A 17,802-nucleotide genomic window follows, 5' to 3' on the forward strand; every position below is an offset into this window, starting at 1 on the left:
TGTTTTTTTTTTTGTGAAAAAAAACACTTTTTTTGAGGGGCCTCGAAAAAAAAGGAAAAAAAAAAAAAAAAAAAAAAAAAAAAAAAAAAAAAATTGTACTGGATTATACATAACTATATTATGAGGGCTACAGGTACATTGTCTTCAGGTTTATACACATGCGTGCTTTGGAATGGCATTGGGCAGGTGGTCCAGCAGCTCAACAGGAGTTGAAATCTGATGTTTGGTGAATGACAAAGGTTGGTGAGGGAGTAAGTCTTGGTGAGGCACAGTTAAAAAAAAAAAAAAAGAGATGAAAACAGACATCCTTAAGAGGTTTGATTTAATCCCCCAGTCACACAGACTAAGCAAACTGAAGCAGAAATACAAGCAGAGCATGTGTGTGTGCGTGTGTGTGTGCTCATTGTGAGTGTGTGTAAGCATGTGGCAGCTTACTCCAGGGCAGTGGCAGGAAGAACAGTAAAACAGTGAAAGAGGAGGCATAGTGGAAAAAAAAAGACAAGGTCATACTCACAACTATCTTTCACACATTTGGGTTAAAGGTCAAAACTCAAGCGGTTACAACAAAAAGCAGGCATGCTCACTCATTAGTCTTTAGCGCAAGTCTTGATACCATCATTTAGTGTATTCTGTCAAATGCATCAACAGTTAAGTGAACATTTTTGTTGTTTTTATTTAACTTTTTTTTTAGCTATAAAATAAGGACAATCAATACAAACAGATCCACAAAATCCAGAGTATGACCGAGAGCAAGAGAATGCAGACAATGAGCCTGCAGAACCACGCAGTCAAATGAATGCATCACAGTGGTGTTATTACTGCATTTACTCCCTCTCCATCCAAACCACCTACATACAATATGGAGCGCTGTTTAACTGCATGTCCATGCATGTCAACTACCTATTAAAAGATTACAATGCTACCACAATGTGATTAAAGTAAACAAAACCTCAACATAATTAAGGAGTTAGCTAACAGGAGCATCAAGATCCCCACTGAATGCATTTGGATTATGTGTTCCCCAAGACAACAATGGCAAAAACAAACCCAAATAATTATATCCAAAACATGCAGTACAATTATATTCTCAAGGAGGCCGCTAAAAGTTAGCACTCAGTGCTAACAGAAGCAGAAGGCTCAATGCTGCTATCAAACCAGTGGTCAGGACGTCTTTATGAACACACAAAATTCATGTCTGACATAAGCTTTGCTGTCATTTTTGCATTAATTGGAGCTTCCTGCTTTGCTGTACACCCCATTTTAATGGAGAGCAGGAACTGACGCCTCAATCAGACAAGTCTTTTGGAAAGTCCCTCTTGATACAGGCAGAGTAAACAGACATTCCCCCCTACAGTTTAACCACACTGCAAAGATGCTCTGATGCCGGGGGACCATGTAAGGAATCCTGTGGGTTAATACACAGTGGAACCCAACATTTTGACTTGTTTACTTGCAACTTTAGCATAACTGAACTTGGACTACAAAATCTCTGAAAGGAGAAAAATGGCAAATTCACAAAACTGATTAACTGGAAGTCATGACCTTTTTCAGCAATTACACAGAAAACGCTGTGATGTCATAGCTAAGAAAATATTATAGGAAATGGAGAAAAATGAACAGACTGAAAAATATACCCCCCAAAGAATATAAATATATCTATGCAGCACCGGTATAGAATAAATCTATTCTGACGGACTCATTAAATAAATATTTGGGACTTATATATTGAATAAATATCCAAACAATTTTACAAAGAGCTAATGCTTGACACATCAGGTAGGAGTTGCAATAGATTTAACTTTGGTTAGCTCAAAACACAGCTAAATTTAGTGAAAGTTAATGAAATGCGTGCCGTCTCCCATGATTTGTAAGGGCAAATTAAGTAAAGTCTGCATCAGCTGTCAAAACAATCTTTTGACCAAAACTAAGATCATTTCAAACAGAGAATAAAGTTGTCATTTTTGCTGTATCGCTTTAGTCCTACAACTAAAACAAGAGGCAAAAGTGAGAAAGACGCTACAGAGGATAGTACATGCAGGGTTGTGTAACGTAATGATCGTATGTCACAAACCTAATGTCAGACACTGTGAAGCTAATTCCTCATGTAAGAAACATGTAAAGAGGTGTGATGGAATAAGACACCACTGACGCTAATTATGCCTTATTAAAGTGTGCATAAAGGTACTGATGGAGGGGTGAGAAAGAAGAAGTGTGCACTGACAGCTCACACATTGCCTGTTAGTCCCACAGCAACCCTAACTCCTGTCAAAAATCACAGTGACACTTTTCACACACATGCAAGCATACACTATCACTGTATACATTTTCTGAAATTCATTACTCTAGAGCCATGAAGCAAAGTTAGGTAAATATAATTCACTCTTCTTGTGAAAAAGGCTGGATGTGGAAATAATGTTTTAAACATTTACTTAAAAGAACTATTTTAACAAACTTCAAATCGAATGGGATGTAACACAGGATGTCTTTGAAGGGGGGTAACCTTGCTTTCACTGTTCATCACATTTATTTTGACAAAGAAACTAGATTTAAGAGTCATTTCCTTTGTTTGACCACAAGGTAAACTGGCTGAGCGAGGTGCTTTAAGCCATGTGTGTGTGCTTGTGCGCGTGTGTGTCCATGGTTAGAGTGTAGCTGATAAGAGTGTTACAGTGTATTTGCAGAGTGTGTGTTTTGAAGATAAAAATCCCAGTGGTCAACAAGAGTGTTGGGCCAGAGATTCACTGACCAGCCCTTCATCTGAAGGAGAAAAAAGGGAGGGGAAGAGGGAGAGAGGGAGGTAGCCATGTGGTTAACACTTGCTCACTGAGAGGCGACTGGAGCACAGCCAACCTCTTCACACACAGGCTGACCACACAAGAGCCTCTCTTTCTCCCTTTGCTTTCCATCCTCCCTTCATCCCTAGTCACCTAACAAATCCTTGCCTTGCTACTTCAGCAAGCTCAGTCACCATCCGCACGTTTTTACCACTTTTCTGTTATCAAAATTTGTCCAATTTCCTCTTCCCCATTTTCTTATGTACTTCTCCTCTACTTCCGTCTACGACCCTGGAACAGTCTGTCTGTCTAGATCCCCCATTGTGCATGATTTTGACAAACATCTACCACTCTCTCCTCTCCTTCCAGTCCAAAATTTCCTTCCTCCCATCTCTGTCAGCATGAATGTGCTTTAATCGCTCCTACTCACCCGTATTGGGATGCGTTCGGTCTCAGTCTCCTTCTGTGGGTTGCGGTATTTCTCATAAAATTCCCTCTTCTTTTTGCTCTCCTGTTCATCTTTGCGCTCCCTCTTCTCGGCAGGTTCATCCGAGGGTTCGGCAGGAGAGTTAATGGGGGAGTCCTTTGCTGACTTCTCCACCTCCAAGTAGTTCTCATTGGGGTTGAGCACCATCACACCATAGTCCTCCTGAAACATACCCAGCACAAAGTTGTGTATAAGAGCAGAAATCCGTTACTTTAACTGATTAACACTTTCACTATCGAGTTTACTTGAAATGCACCGAAAAACGTCTAATGGTTCCACGATTTTGAAATCAACGCAAAATCCGGTCGTTCTGACCAGTGAACAAACCACAACTATGCAGCAACCAGGTTGCATTAGCAAAAACACTCTTAATTGTGGCCACTGTTACTGAAAGAAACAAAGTTGGAGAGAGCAAACTCATGTAAAATTATATTTAAAAGGGACCAATATTCTAGACATGTGAACACATATTGTTTTACGTGAGCTGTCAGAAAGAAAGGGGAAGTGATACTTTCAGCAAGTAACAGGAAGGCTCATATAGTACAGTTATTACTTAGCATTTGAAACCTCTGTCTATCATGAACCATGCTGGATTTCAAAGTGTTGTTAGCCTCCAGGAAATCTACAAATTAGGGTTAGGATTGTATGGAGAATGCTTCTTTAGCAATACCAGCTGAGTAATTTGCTAGTACAAGACACCAGAGGCAATTTAAAATATATAGTCAGATTAATTTTGTCTATTTTCTTATAAGAATAAAACTCTTTTACACTGAATCCTCTTTACACACATTAAAATTAGTATCAGCAAGTCAGAGTTTTATAGTACTGGACATTGAACACCTCGACATACATTTGTTTTGCTAACCTTTTTACCATCAAAATGTTTCATGAGGCAAAATTATATTAAAAAAAAAGGTACTGAAAATGTGTATATATTATCTGTATATTGTGTTTAACTTTTCACACTTTTAATAGATATGCGAGTCAGATCAGAAACTATTAAGCACCAACTGAAAGCTTGATATTTGGCTACAGTTGTTTTGCCCTCCTTTGTCAAATGCCTTTAAAACCAAAGATGAACAAACTTTGGTCATAATTTTCAGTTTTAAAAAAAAATCATTAAAAAATTTAGAAAAAAAAAACATAATAGCTGCATGCTCTTTAGAGCTCATCCACAGCATATCGGCTTATCTCTGATTCACGGTCTTTGTGTTTAATAAAGAGCTCAGCATTGGCCATTTGTGAGCAAATATCATTACAACACTTTAAAGGCATGGCTTCTTGGATAACTGTGGGGAAAGATGTGAATCAAGGCTGAAAGAAAGGGCAGTGAATGAGATAAAGGAGAGTGTGTCACTGCAGGGACAAGCTTGAGAAGTAACAGGGGGATTGGAATTCAGCAGTGGTAGTTTCAGTCAGTGAGTAGCATTTAGTGACTTCCAAAGGCCATGTGTCACTTAATATCAAACCCAATCAATACTACCATCACACAGTGAGGGTTTGCAAAGAACATATCTTTCTGTAGCTGCTTGTGTTTCTTTGTGCATAGCTTAAAATTGTGTTATTCGGCATTTCTGATCATTTAACAACAACCCTTTAAAATAAAAAAAAGAAAAGAGTGTTGGATGATAATATCCACACAGAGAGAAATTAGGGAAAAAATATGAAAGCATTTTTCAGGAAATGAAGAGAAAAGTGTATGGAGGGACAAAAAAAGGTCATTCTACTGAAGTCAAGTGACTTTTTCAACTTTGAACCTGTTTTAATTAACTCTGTTTATTATCCCAAGTCCTTTGTTAAAAGGAGGAAATAGATGGATTCCTGTTTCACTTTGACTGTCCTTTCTACACACAAGCCCTAGTGTAAATACACATATCCATACAAACACACCAGAAAATTCAATAATGATGGCTGTCTGCCAAAATCATTTCAACACAGGCATTTCAAATTAAACATACACTAGGATTAAGTAAGGAACAAGCAACAACCAGAAGACCTTTAGGATATACATTTCAGTTTCCTTTGCAAATCTCTAACGGACACAGTGTCGTTCTCATGGCAGCACGTCTCCTCTTCCTTAATAAGTGTTAACACAATGTGCTTGTCTTCCGTTGACGCAGCATGTGTGTGTGTGTCCCTCCTGTGCCGACTGACATCAAACCTGCCACACACCCTGTCCCTTAGCACCTGCCGTGTGTTGACAATGGCAAAATGGCTCAAACGGCAAAATGACATGTTCTCACTTATTAATATTGAAGAAATTTCTCCTGTTCTCACTTCCTGTCAGTCCGAACATTCCTTTCTCGATAGATGTTTGTAACGTTAAAGGTTAACATCTATTAAATTACCTTTAAAATATAACGGTTTTCATTGAAAACAAAACCATGTTTACACTTACAAATTATGAAATATTGCAATTTCGAAAAAGAAATTTGTATTTTTAGTAAACTTTTTGATTTTATACTACATAATTTGACCCTTTTGCAACAGTTTTAAAGTATGAAGATATTTGAACAGAGTATGGTATCTATTCATCCAAACGCTTTTAGATTAATCTTAAAACTTAGATGTATAATAATTATAGTGCTTGCATAGCAGCAGTGAACTGGATGTATTAGACCGACAAGTTAAATTCAACATCACAGAGATATATTCACACTACTACTGAAGTTTGAAGACATGAGCCCACATTCCAGCACAGTTAGATGAAAAAGTACTGGAAGATGATGGGAAGAGTGAAGAACTGGAAAATGTGGACAGAAATTAAGTTATAGATAAATTAATATAAAAAAGATAATGAGAAAGAAGAGATACAGCCTGTACACAATAGCTTTGTGCCACTGCCCACTGGTGGTGGTCTGATAAAATAACTGACAAAACCAGCTAAGCCAGTTTAAAGCTTTTAATCTGTAAACACTGAAGTAGCGCTTTCTAAGAGATACCAACACAATTGTTTGTATGTACTGCATCATTGAGAAAACAAATAATAATAATAAAAAAAATGACCATCTTGTGAAATGATGGCAAAAAACATAATTCATATACAAAATAAACAAGTCAACATACAAATCACCCAATCTTTGTTAGATATGTTTTATGGGGCGAGTCGTATGTCATCGGTTCTCAGTAAGCAGTTTTCCTTTACCTTCATTCTGGTTTGCAAAGGGCAGAAGTTAATGGTTTAGATCAACGATCCTCGTGTTCTGACATGAACCCTGTGTCCCTTAAACATGTTTAGTCTTACTCTGACCCTTAACTTTCTCTATCCTTAAGCACACTAAAGCCAACATCAGGACCTCGGCTTCCAGCCATTAGCTAGTCTTTAGGTTATGGCCTATAGCCCTTCCTTTAGAGACACAAATACACATAATAAACCTAACAGTGCTAACCCTTTCAGCTGGCCAGTCACCCATGAGAAGATTGCTGTAAAGAAGACCAGCAGCATTAGAGTGCTTTATTTGGAGGAGCAGGGCTGTCAGGTCCATCTATGTGTCGGAAGCCATCATTCATTTGAACACTGGGAGGACTGCGCTGGAATCAGGAAATCCCAGATGTCTGTGTCCGCTCACTTTCTACTTCTATTCTTTGAATCAATCACTCTGGAACTTGCCTGTTTTTGTCTGTGCAAACTTATAACAGATTAGTGAAATTTTACTTAGCATAAAAATAAGATAGTTTTGGTATTAATATTGTTAATATTTTGTGATTTTCCAACATGACATAAAAAGCTAAAATGTTTTTTTTGTTTGTTTTTTTTTTCCAAAATCTTCCCACAAAGCCTTTGTCCAATATTTTTAATCTGCACATTTGCTTCTTCCAACAAATAGGTCTGTCATACAACCATCCTTAGTTTGGTCTCTGTCTTGTGGCTCTGTCTCACTGTTACCCCCCACCCCACCACCTTCCACACACACAAACAAAAATCTGATCTTTTGTTTTGTGATGTGCTGTCAAAGTGTGAATCCCACACAGATGCCCATAGCCATCTTTGGGTCAACATGCTTTTTTTTTTTTTTTTTTTTGACATGTCAAAATCTCTCTCACACATTGCTAGCTTTGCTAACACCTCTTTTGTCCCTTATACACACTGTCTTCGATAAAATAGACACGCACAATCCTCTAGCTGTAGGTCAATCTTGTCTTTCTGCTGTAGTGTGCAGGCTAAGTCCCTTCCCATGCCCTATGGGTGCCCCTGTGCCACTACCATACTGAGTCTCTGCCCTGGGGCCAGCGGTCAAGAGGGTCACCCCGGCCCCCTCTGAGGGGGGAACAACCCGACCCTCGCCACCGTGCTCTGGACGCTCCTTAGCTCTCTTTTGTCGGCCTGTCCCCACACTTAGATGGCACAACAAAGACTGCTGCTGCTACGGGAACCGGGGCTTGTCTCGTCAAATTATGAAACCCGTCGCTGGTCATCTCCTTTTATAAAAAATTTTTTAAAGAAAAAAAATATGAAATTGGAGTTAATCTAATAAAAGTGCCACATTTCATTTGATTTTTTTTTTTTTTCAAATTAAATGGTAGACATAAAACGTTAGTCTTAAATATCCTGGCTATGACTGCAATATCAGCTACAATCTACAACAGCCATGCTGTCTCTACTAGTATTTTATTTTGTTAAGATGTGTGTTTGTGCACCTCTGGGTATCCACATCTCGGTAAGCACACACAAGTACAAGTGAAGGTAAATAAGATGTCCCTTTAAGACAGCAGCACCTCTATTTTTCCAGTCGTGTTGTAATGAAGTGAAATGTGTCTAATGTGCCGGAGCGGGGGACAGAGCCGGCTACACTGAGAGGGTGTTTCATCTGTGTGCGTGGAGCTCCAGGACGCTTTGATGTGAGAGCTCTCATGTACTGAAGCAGGGATCCGGGCACAAGGAAAAGGACATCACTTGACAGGTACAAAGCATGGCTGATAGCGGTCACGGGTGCATGGAGTGAGGAAAGTGGATGGTATGGTTAGGTGAATTGGAGGTTGTGTGTGTTATGTCACTGTTGCCTGCTGAATAAAAGAAGAACATAAATGTTCTTTTATTCACCTTTTGTACTTCTATCAAAAAACACTTATACATGTGTGTTCATGCATTTATATTTTAAGAGTAGTTGCTCAATAAATTAGGATTAGAAACTAGCTCTCAGGCTCTCATGTCGTCTCGTCAGGAGACGAGATAAACAAAGAGACATTTCCTGTTACTCTGCTCCCTTGTCTCAACAATATGATGTTGCCAGTTTGCAGAAAGAACTAAGCAAAAAGTAATATTTTTTATAAAATATAACTGAAACATTTTCTTCATTTACCGTAAATCTTTATAGGTTGAAGCTATTCAGACCATCAATTAAGTTTTACTCATAATTCACAAATTTCTTATCCCTGCAGGCACAAAGATAATGTAAGACAGATCAATTTCTCAGAGCCATCTGACATAATGGGAAAGACAAGAGAACATGGTATAAAGTAAGTAAGATCTGTGCTGAGGAAATAAGAATGGTTGAGGAACCAAAGGGTGGTACAGGAGGTGCAAACATTTCCAAATATTATTTCTATAGCACAGTAGTAAAACAAGTATTCACTTTTAGGAATTGTTCACATCTTAATCGGGTCACCAAACAAATGGGTACAGAGAAAATTAATGGACAACACTAAAATGTTTTGTTTCTCTAATTTTGTTATTTTTAAGTGTGCATTTAGGTGGTTTATTTCATAAAGTAATCACAGCAGAGTCTATTCAACCATGTAAAAACAGATTATATGTTCAAAATAATTAAAAAAAAATGCAGTGCTTTAAGAATCCAAATAACACAAAATCAAGATAATCTTTACTTTTGGAAAAGAAAAAAAAAGCAAATGTTTTAACTTAGACTGGTGCTTTATTATCCACTATTCTTTTGCGTTGCTACTGGGTTCAGGAGATTCCCTAATCTGAACCTAACTGAGATGATTTTATGCTTGAAGTTGGATTTCAACAGATACTGGAATAGAAGGGCTGTCAGAGATGTAGGGATGCTGATTTCAGGAAATAATTTCCATTGATCTCTTCTTTTTTTTTTTTCCAAGAACTTCCCTTTTCCAAAAATACTTTTAAAAATTAGTAAGCAAGCACACGTGCAAGACAGACGTGGCAGATGTGTGTTGATGATCAGTAGTTCAGATAAAGGTACAACAAAATATCTACTGGCTTAAACTTTCCAATATTTACAGTCAGAACCATAGCTAAAGGGTTTAAAACAACTAAAACAGCAAAGAATGAGATTGTACAGATTTTTATATTCCCGGAGTGCACAGGGCAGAGAGGTAAGGGAGGTGGAAAAGAAGAGTGTCATCTTGAAGTACCTAATAGAATAATGTATTTTAAGGCCTTATAACTCAGGTTTACTAGGGATATTAGTATTTTTCAGGAGCACCGTATGCTAAGAGAACAAAAAATAATTTTCTGTAGGAAAATGACAAAGATATTAAATGTTTACAACTGTTAAGCAAAAACACAGACTCTTAATAATAAAAGAGATGTAATGCAACTGAGGGAGGAGGTAAATACAGTAATCACAAACGCACACTCTTGTTCTATTTCCCTCTCTGTCAGGGCCACCCTGCTCTGTGTGACCTCGTCTGTCTCAGCCTCTGTGTGAGCTAACTTTCCATGCAGGGCCCCTTTATCCAACTGGATTCCCTTCCTTTTCTCTACCTCTCTCTTTTCCCCACGCCTGTCTCCCTGAGGCCGAGATACCACACACTTCGCACAGTACTGTCAGATTAAGTCACGGTGCCCCCTTCTCTCATTTTCACACAGCACCAGTTCGAGACCCCCCATAATCGCAAAACACACAGTTTTGTTAGAGGGAGAGCGCGCAGAGGTGGGAGCGAACTTACTGTACTACAGGGGTTATGAAAAAGACGTGTGGATTTCAGAGGTGATGTGAGAGGAGATGAGACAGGATTGTCATCAGCCTGTCAGCCAAAATCAATCATCCTCTTGATAACTAGCTATAGCTACAGGGCCATGCAAGTACTTGAAGTCGGGATCTAAATGTGATTTTACAGCAAGATCACAGATGGAAATGACAACACTACGAAGTGTGAGGTTCACCTGCACTCAGAGAAGTACACATCCAGTTTTACCCATAATTATTTGCAACACTATGAAGTTTTTTTTTTTTTTTTTTTTTTAAATGCCTTAAAACTACTGTTTTGGAAATGTTGTAAGCTGAACATGTCAGACCGTTAGAGTTCTCCAAGAGTGAAATTTGATGTTTTTGTTTTCCTTCCTTATTATCGTCATTATTGTGTGTAATAGGAATCTTTAGATGGCCTAATTTGTCAGTACTTTCAAAAAGTTGTGTAAATTCAAACTTTTGAATTATTAAGCTACCAGACAATTTTTTCTAGTTATCCCTTAAGAAATGAAGATCAAAACATACCAGCCTTATAGAAAGCCATGTTGTCTTGCATTCCCCATTGTGAAAAGTAGCAAGGAGGAACAAAACTCCATGGTAACTGATAACTGTTCTAATGGTATATTGCAGTCTTAAAAACTTACATTTCTAAAAAAAAAAAAAATTAAGTTCTTGGGTATTACTATTGGGTTTAAAGTGTTTCTAATGAGATGCCAGAAAAAGAGTGCAATAATAACCCCTCCCCCACTTGTTGCAGCACACTCAGCCTGCTGTATAAAGCTTCTGTCCCTTTGTCTCATGGTTTGAAAACTAAAGCACCATGCAACACTCTTATTTATGTAATGCTGTTCTAAAGCTACAGAGAGAAGGTGTGAGAGGCAGGCTACCTTAGCAGATAGCCCAACTAATTACCAAGCAAATGTCAGATTCTTAATAGTCAAAAGGATCAATATTTATATTTACAAATGCAACTGACTAAACTAAGAGGTGTATGTTTCATAATGCCATGCAAGTTTATACATCAAAACAAATAAATAAATTCCAATAAACAAAATAGCTGCTACGTGTAACATTATTATAACCACAATAATCAGTCTGTTTGAATATTTTAGCAGCAATAGCAACAATAAAAAATATGTTGTGTTCATATATATAAAACAGATGCTACAGTAAATCTAAAAAGATAAACATAAAAAGCTAATTAGAGTTATACAATAGGCCAATGATGAACACAGATCATTCAAGTAAAAAAAAAAAAGCCAATTTGCTAACAAGGATTTTACTTTTATTTTAAATACATATACTCAAGTTAAAAAGGCAATTTGCTTGGGAAATTATACAATATGCACTTATGTTACTGCAATGAATGATGTGTTCCTTTCAGGACTTTTTACACTTCTTACAAATATTTCAGATATAAGTCCCCTTTCTTAACGTACATATAAAATACACTGGAGTTTATCTTATACCTTTTTATTCTGAACAGTTCATCCTCTGTGTTGATTTGTGTGGCGTGAAATAAGACTGCACATATGATTACATTTTCTAAATTCATCTTTTCATTTCAACATCAAAGACACTTTTTTGTTGCGTGCCTGATCTAAAATAATCATACACTAATTTGGCCTGAGTAAATAACTGTGCAGTAATGATTATGTTTTCCTTTGATCTTAATGAGCATAAACAGCTTGGGTCAGAATAAGAAACTAACCTTTTGAGCTAGTCAAGTCATTGAGTCTGCAATGAGAAGTAGAGTTTTTAACCTTGGCTCGGATGCCTGGGCTCATTTGGATAGTGTTTATATGTGGATCTGAATATTTATAAATGGGTTCAAAGTGGAGCAGTGGGGTGGAAGAAGCGAAAAGAGTCGTACACCATCTGATCTCTCATGCCTTCGCTTCTCTTCGTGCCTATATTTACATTTATTTCTCCGTTTTACGTTCTAATTCTCCCGTTTTATATCGCTACTCTTGACCTGACTATTTTCAGCACATCTGAGGAGACAGGAAAACACTTGTATGGAAAGCGCCACGGTGAAAAGCCCAAAAAAGCCCAGTCAGTTATTTCCCAGCACTTGACGCTGAGTGTATTTGTACAACTATCGATGCTCAATGGATGTTTGGAGGCTGAATGTCCAGACTGACACTGCTACTTTAATGAACACACACAAACACAAGCATGCATGCACTCACACACACACACACATTGAAAAACACGGAGTTTGCAAGCCTGCTTCATCTGCGCCCAGCACGACACACACAGAGGGAGGTGAGGGGCTGGAGGTGGGGGCTCCTGGATAGGGGGTGGATGTAGCATTAATCACCGTCCAGGTGGAAATTGTCAGAGCTATCGATTGTGCAAGTAAATGTTACACAAGTCATTTGTCAACTTTTTCCCTTTTCCCTCCTACTTTTAACTTGTTTAGTTACATCAAAGCATGCCATTTACAACAGGACAGTTGAGAGTTTGAATTCACAGGGCAGATCATGGATGTGTTACTAGGCTAAAAAGACTTTAAAAAAAATGATCACAACCAGTGAATTTATTATCCAACATGTTTTAATGCTGAAGAAAATGCGTTAACCATCGGAAAGGAAATAAAGTCAGTAAAAAGAGTCCACAGTTCACCGAGGGAAAGCTACAGGGAAATAAATACAGCAGGCTTACAATGCTGCCATTACCATTTTGGTTTATATGTTCTATATTGTCTCCCCTAAGCATACACATGTATTTTTAATGGCGGCACAGAGAGATATAGATCATGGAATGATAGGTGCCTCCCCATTCTCCCACATAACTATTTAATGTATAAATCAGGAGAAGAGATGAGCGGAGATGCTACAAAATGAGTGTAGACAGGAGGAGGAGAAGTTGCCCTGGAGCATCCCTATCTTCAGGGGCATACATTACTGATTAACAGGCGTAAGAAAGATAAAGATTTAAATGTACAAAGAAAGGAATATGATGCAACTTTTTGACAAAATGAAAGCTGTTTTTAAAAACTTTTGACTAAAATGAATCCATATAAAACATTGATTACAATGACAACAATGAATGCCATAGTACTTAACTAGAGCAAAGCAATCTCACCTCCTTTGACAGCTGTCCAATGTTTCTATTTTGCCATCTGGACAGGTAGTTGTTGTGCTGATGAACACGTGCAAGTCGAGTGCGAGGTACATGGCTACATGTACAGACGGAGTCAGCAGGGGGTCAATGGAAAGACACATTTAGTAACTGCAGACACATGTAAGCACATATGTGCATATAAAGAAAGAGACATGTCCACAAAACAAGCAAAAAATAAGAAGTGTGCGTGTACACAATACACACACACTTCATATTTGTGTGTTCTTTATAAATTATGAAGGACATCTGTCCTCTAAAACATGGGTAGTTTACCTGTGCAACTACGCACTGTGACAGTTTTTCCAAAACATTTACATACACTTCACAAATGTCCATAAGATTTCAACTTTAGTTTAACTTTACGTCATTGTAACAGCGAGCTTCAATGCATTTCAGTTCAATTTTAAGTCATAGACCAACACAAAGTAAATCAATCAATCAATACATCGTGGAACCCATTTTGTTGCAATTTCAGATCTGTAAGGGGGTTTCTGTACAAGCTTTAAATGTCTAGAGATGGAAACTGTTGTTTATTCTTCTTTTCAACACATCTCATGTTCAGTCAGACTGGATGGAGAGCGTCAATGAACAGAAGTTTTCAAGTTAGGTTGTAGATTCTCAACTGGATTTAGGTCTGGACTTTGACTGGACAATTCTAAGATGTGGATATGTTTTGATCATAACCATTCCACTGTAGTTCTGGTAGTAAGCTAGGCGGTTGTTGTAATGCTGGAAGGTGTCATACACTATCATGTTACTCCACCTCGGAGTGCAATGTTAAAGGTGCAATGCTAGATTTCTGCAAAACACAAAGAGTATATGTAGGATAAGAAGTTAATTTAATCTTACTAGACCACTTTCTATCACATGCTTGCTCTGTCCCCTACATGGTTTATGGTCAACTACAAAAGGCGAAGTCTCATGGCTTCCTTTCAAGAAAACCTTTTTTGTTTTCAAGACCTGTGAATTTGGGATTTCTCCTATTGATCTTGATTTCTCCAGTTCAATTCCAACTGGAACAATCAGCAAAGAGAAAGAGGAATTATGAATCATGACTTCAGTCTTATGTTGATAACTTGGCAATAGCAATGGCGGAAGTGAACGAAGCAATTCAGTCGGTGTTGGTCATGCTTCTGAATATTGAGCAATTAAAGTCGGAGGTCATTTCTAGTGAGCTTCATCGAGCTGGCACATTATATATGCCAAAGCCAAATGATAGCGACTGGTTAAAATAAGATCCAGTTGTTTTAAACTTCAACAGCGTTCACATCCCCAGCAACCGATCGTTTCTCTATAGTCGAGGGTCCAGACCCTCTATTAAGCACAGTGTAGAATGAAGGATTGTTGTTGTTTTTTTGTTTTTTTTCTTTTTTACCAGATTAATGAGGAATAGCTGTCCTGTCAAATTAATTTGTTACCTCATTTGGGGATTTATGTAGCTTTTCAAAAAGTTAGATGGATGTCCATGTCTTTGTGGGGTTGGAGTTGCGCCTCACTCCACTTTCTGCTTATGGATAATGAATTAAATAGTGTTGTATGAGGAATTGAAAGCCGTCTCTTAACCCTATTTATACTTCTCCACTTTATTTCACACCTGTCTGTTGTGTTCTTTAGTTTTCATTATTTACTAATATTATCTAACAAACCTTTTGAAAAGCCTTTGCATCATTGACTTTAAGCTTTATAATTATTATTGTTGGTCTATTACAATTCCGGGAAAATACATAGTCTTTGATTGTAATATGACAAAACATGAAGACGTTGCAAACCACTACATTAACTGTAGGTACAGACAATACAATTACCGTCATTTAACCGATGATCTACTATAAGTGAACAATGAAGCTTTTCTACAGATTAATCTTACTAAACACCATAGAATCCCTGCAATGTCATAGGACCAAAGGTCAAAGAGAAGTCGCTTCACCTCTGCCCTGTTATTGTGACCTAAAAGTGACAACCAGAGATGGAGCTGGTGGTGCTGCTGATGTTGCTGGCTGTTGCTATGTGGCACAATTTGGTATTTCATGAGAGGCGTGAGACAGCTTTCCAACATCATGTATAAATTATTAATTTCTATTTGGAAACGTGACAGGTCAGAAAACGGAGAACCTGAAAACCCCCGTACTTGCTCACAGAACCACTAACACACGGACGCTCCAACTGTCCGAAAGTTTGACCTCTCTCTAAGTGGAGGTGCACCACAGGTCTGTGAGTCAGGGAGGTCGCTACAGCCAATCACAAGCTGTGTTTGAGGTGTGAAGGGTAAACACTATGACTGGTCTGTCCTGCCATTTACTCTGCTTATTTTCACAGCGTGTAACCCGGAGAAGAGGTGGCAGAGCATATAGCATATCTGTGTGTGTGTGTGTGTGTGAGTGTGCTTGTAAGTCTGTGTTCAAGCACATTTTCCATTGTGTCATTACCACATGGCTGGGTTCATGCTTCACAGCACACACATGGAGCTGCATGTTGTAATCCCCTTCATCCTCTCACCATACACGCGGTGGAATCCACGCTTTGGCAACTAAGGAAACCAAGCATGTAGCACCAGACATTTTCTTATTAACCTGATGTAGTCTTCAAAAATGGTTGAGAACAATTAACAATAGAAAATGTAGACATTTTTCTCACGTGCAGCCACCCTCAATCCCGCTGCTGCCTCAAGCCTCACTAGAAGCTCTTTCAAATTTACCAATTTTTTTCCAAGACCACCTGTTGTCTATTATTTTTACATACAGCTTTTCTCATAAATCATAACACTGGGTAATTAATCAAGCTGTCAAAACAGAGACCGGGGGTCACCTGGGGGGTCGGAGGTGGTCGCAGGGCCGATGGAGGTCAGGGTCACACCGCATTCCTCATTTTTAAGTTGGGACGGGAGAGGGGCCGGGGAAACAAAAGCGAAAGCAGATGGAAGTGCGTGTGTGTGGGGGGGGTTGGCAGATGAAAAAGAGAGCTAAAGAGACACAGGGACATAGGAGAAATTGACAAAGAGAAGAAAAAAAGAAACTGAAAGAAGCCATCAGCTGCCTACACATGAAGACAGGGAAGGGGATTATAAGTGGGGAAGACATCACGTAGTTGGGGGGGATAAAGGGAAAGGAAAGGCGGGAATAAAGAAAACAGAGAAGGAAAAGAGGCATGAGACAAGAACAAAGGAAATCTGTAGGATTTTCCTACTGTATAGAGCTGAAATTGGCTGGAGAGAGAAGAAAGAGAACAGACGGCGGTGGGGTGGTGGCTCTTTCGATGAGAAAATAGGAAATCAGTTGTAGAAGTATGATTGTTATCTCATTCTCTTTTCTACGGTGTGTGTGTGTGCTGGTATGGGTGATGAAGCGGACAGATATCTCTCTCAGAAGACCGTGAATCAGTGTCTCAGCGGGTTGAGAGTCAGTTTAGAGACAGGACTCTGGGCCTGGAGTGGAATGTCACCAACTCCGTAACATACACTGATTAGATCGCAATGATTAAACACACAAATGCTGAAACCAACACCTGAGTCGACTCTTAGGCATGCACACATTTCTGACTTCTTTCAAATTACGGACACGGACATTAACCTGCACTCCGCAAACACTAAGTCCATTTATTTTTGTGTTAGGGCATTATTTTTATTTTTTTTAATTATTATAATTATTTTGTAATATGATCTAAATTATTAAAGAGATATAATATTGTTGTCAGTTTTTCTTTTCCTGCATGAGTAACAAAGGTGCTCTATGGCAATGATGAAAAAATGAAACAACCAAAATAGCAAAGTATACTGATGTTTATGTTGGAAAAAAAAAAAAAAACTATTTAAAAAGTAAATGCCACCAAACTTATACTGCTATGCTTGAGGCCCCCTCCCCTGCGTATATGTGTGAATTCTCAGGCGTGGCTTGCTCTATCAAAAACATCAGTCTTGAATAAGGCACCAAACCATTGCGCAAAATTAGCTGTCACCCTTTCCTCAAAATCTTTGTTAATCTTGTTTCCAGTGTTTGCGGATTTATCAGCACATGCATCAATGTCAGCTCCTTGGTTACTGAGCCGCACTACTTGGTAGAAGATATAATTAAAAATGTTTGGGGTGTCGGGGGGCTGGGGGAGGCGAAAGGGGGATGTTGGTGCGGAGTGCGACGGGAAGACGGGGCGGAGTGGCGTCTGGGAGGAGGAAGGTGAGGTCTTCCTCTCGTCTCAAAGTTTTCCCTGGGAGCCGGAGGAAGACAAAGGCATTGATAACAGACAAGCGGGCTTGGCAGTGCATCTCTTCCTCTGACTTTTCTGCTCAGCTTCTGATATCACTCAGGTCCGCATGCGCTGCTATCTCTTTAATGACACCAGTTCCACCGATGTGGCTGCGGTCAGGAAACGGGTCTGATTGTTACCAGACACTTGACACAGAGGAAAACAACAGCCAAACGCACACCTACTGATACCACGGCCTTAAAAACAAGATGAACATCTAATCTGTTGAGAGATGTTAGCACACTGCTTAGAGAGGAAGACAATAACTAAAAAAAAAAAAAAA

General features: G+C 38.7%; 1 protein-coding gene across 1 annotated transcript in view; it reads right to left on the bottom strand.

Moving 5' to 3' along the window:
- arb2a (ARB2 cotranscriptional regulator A) overlaps positions 1-17,802 on the bottom strand; it is an 87,691-nt gene that overhangs the window by 17,613 nt on the left and 52,276 nt on the right. The window contains exon 7 of the mRNA XM_015030050.1: positions 3,205-3,423. Coding sequence (XP_014885536.1) covers positions 3,205-3,423 — 219 coding nt within the window. The remainder of the gene's footprint in view (positions 1-3,204; positions 3,424-17,802) is intronic.

Source organism: Poecilia latipinna, unplaced genomic scaffold, assembly GCF_001443285.1.
Source record: "Poecilia latipinna isolate Pla-1442-1.1 unplaced genomic scaffold, P_latipinna-1.0 Scaffold171, whole genome shotgun sequence".
Taxonomy (NCBI): Eukaryota; Metazoa; Chordata; class Actinopteri; order Cyprinodontiformes; family Poeciliidae; genus Poecilia; species Poecilia latipinna.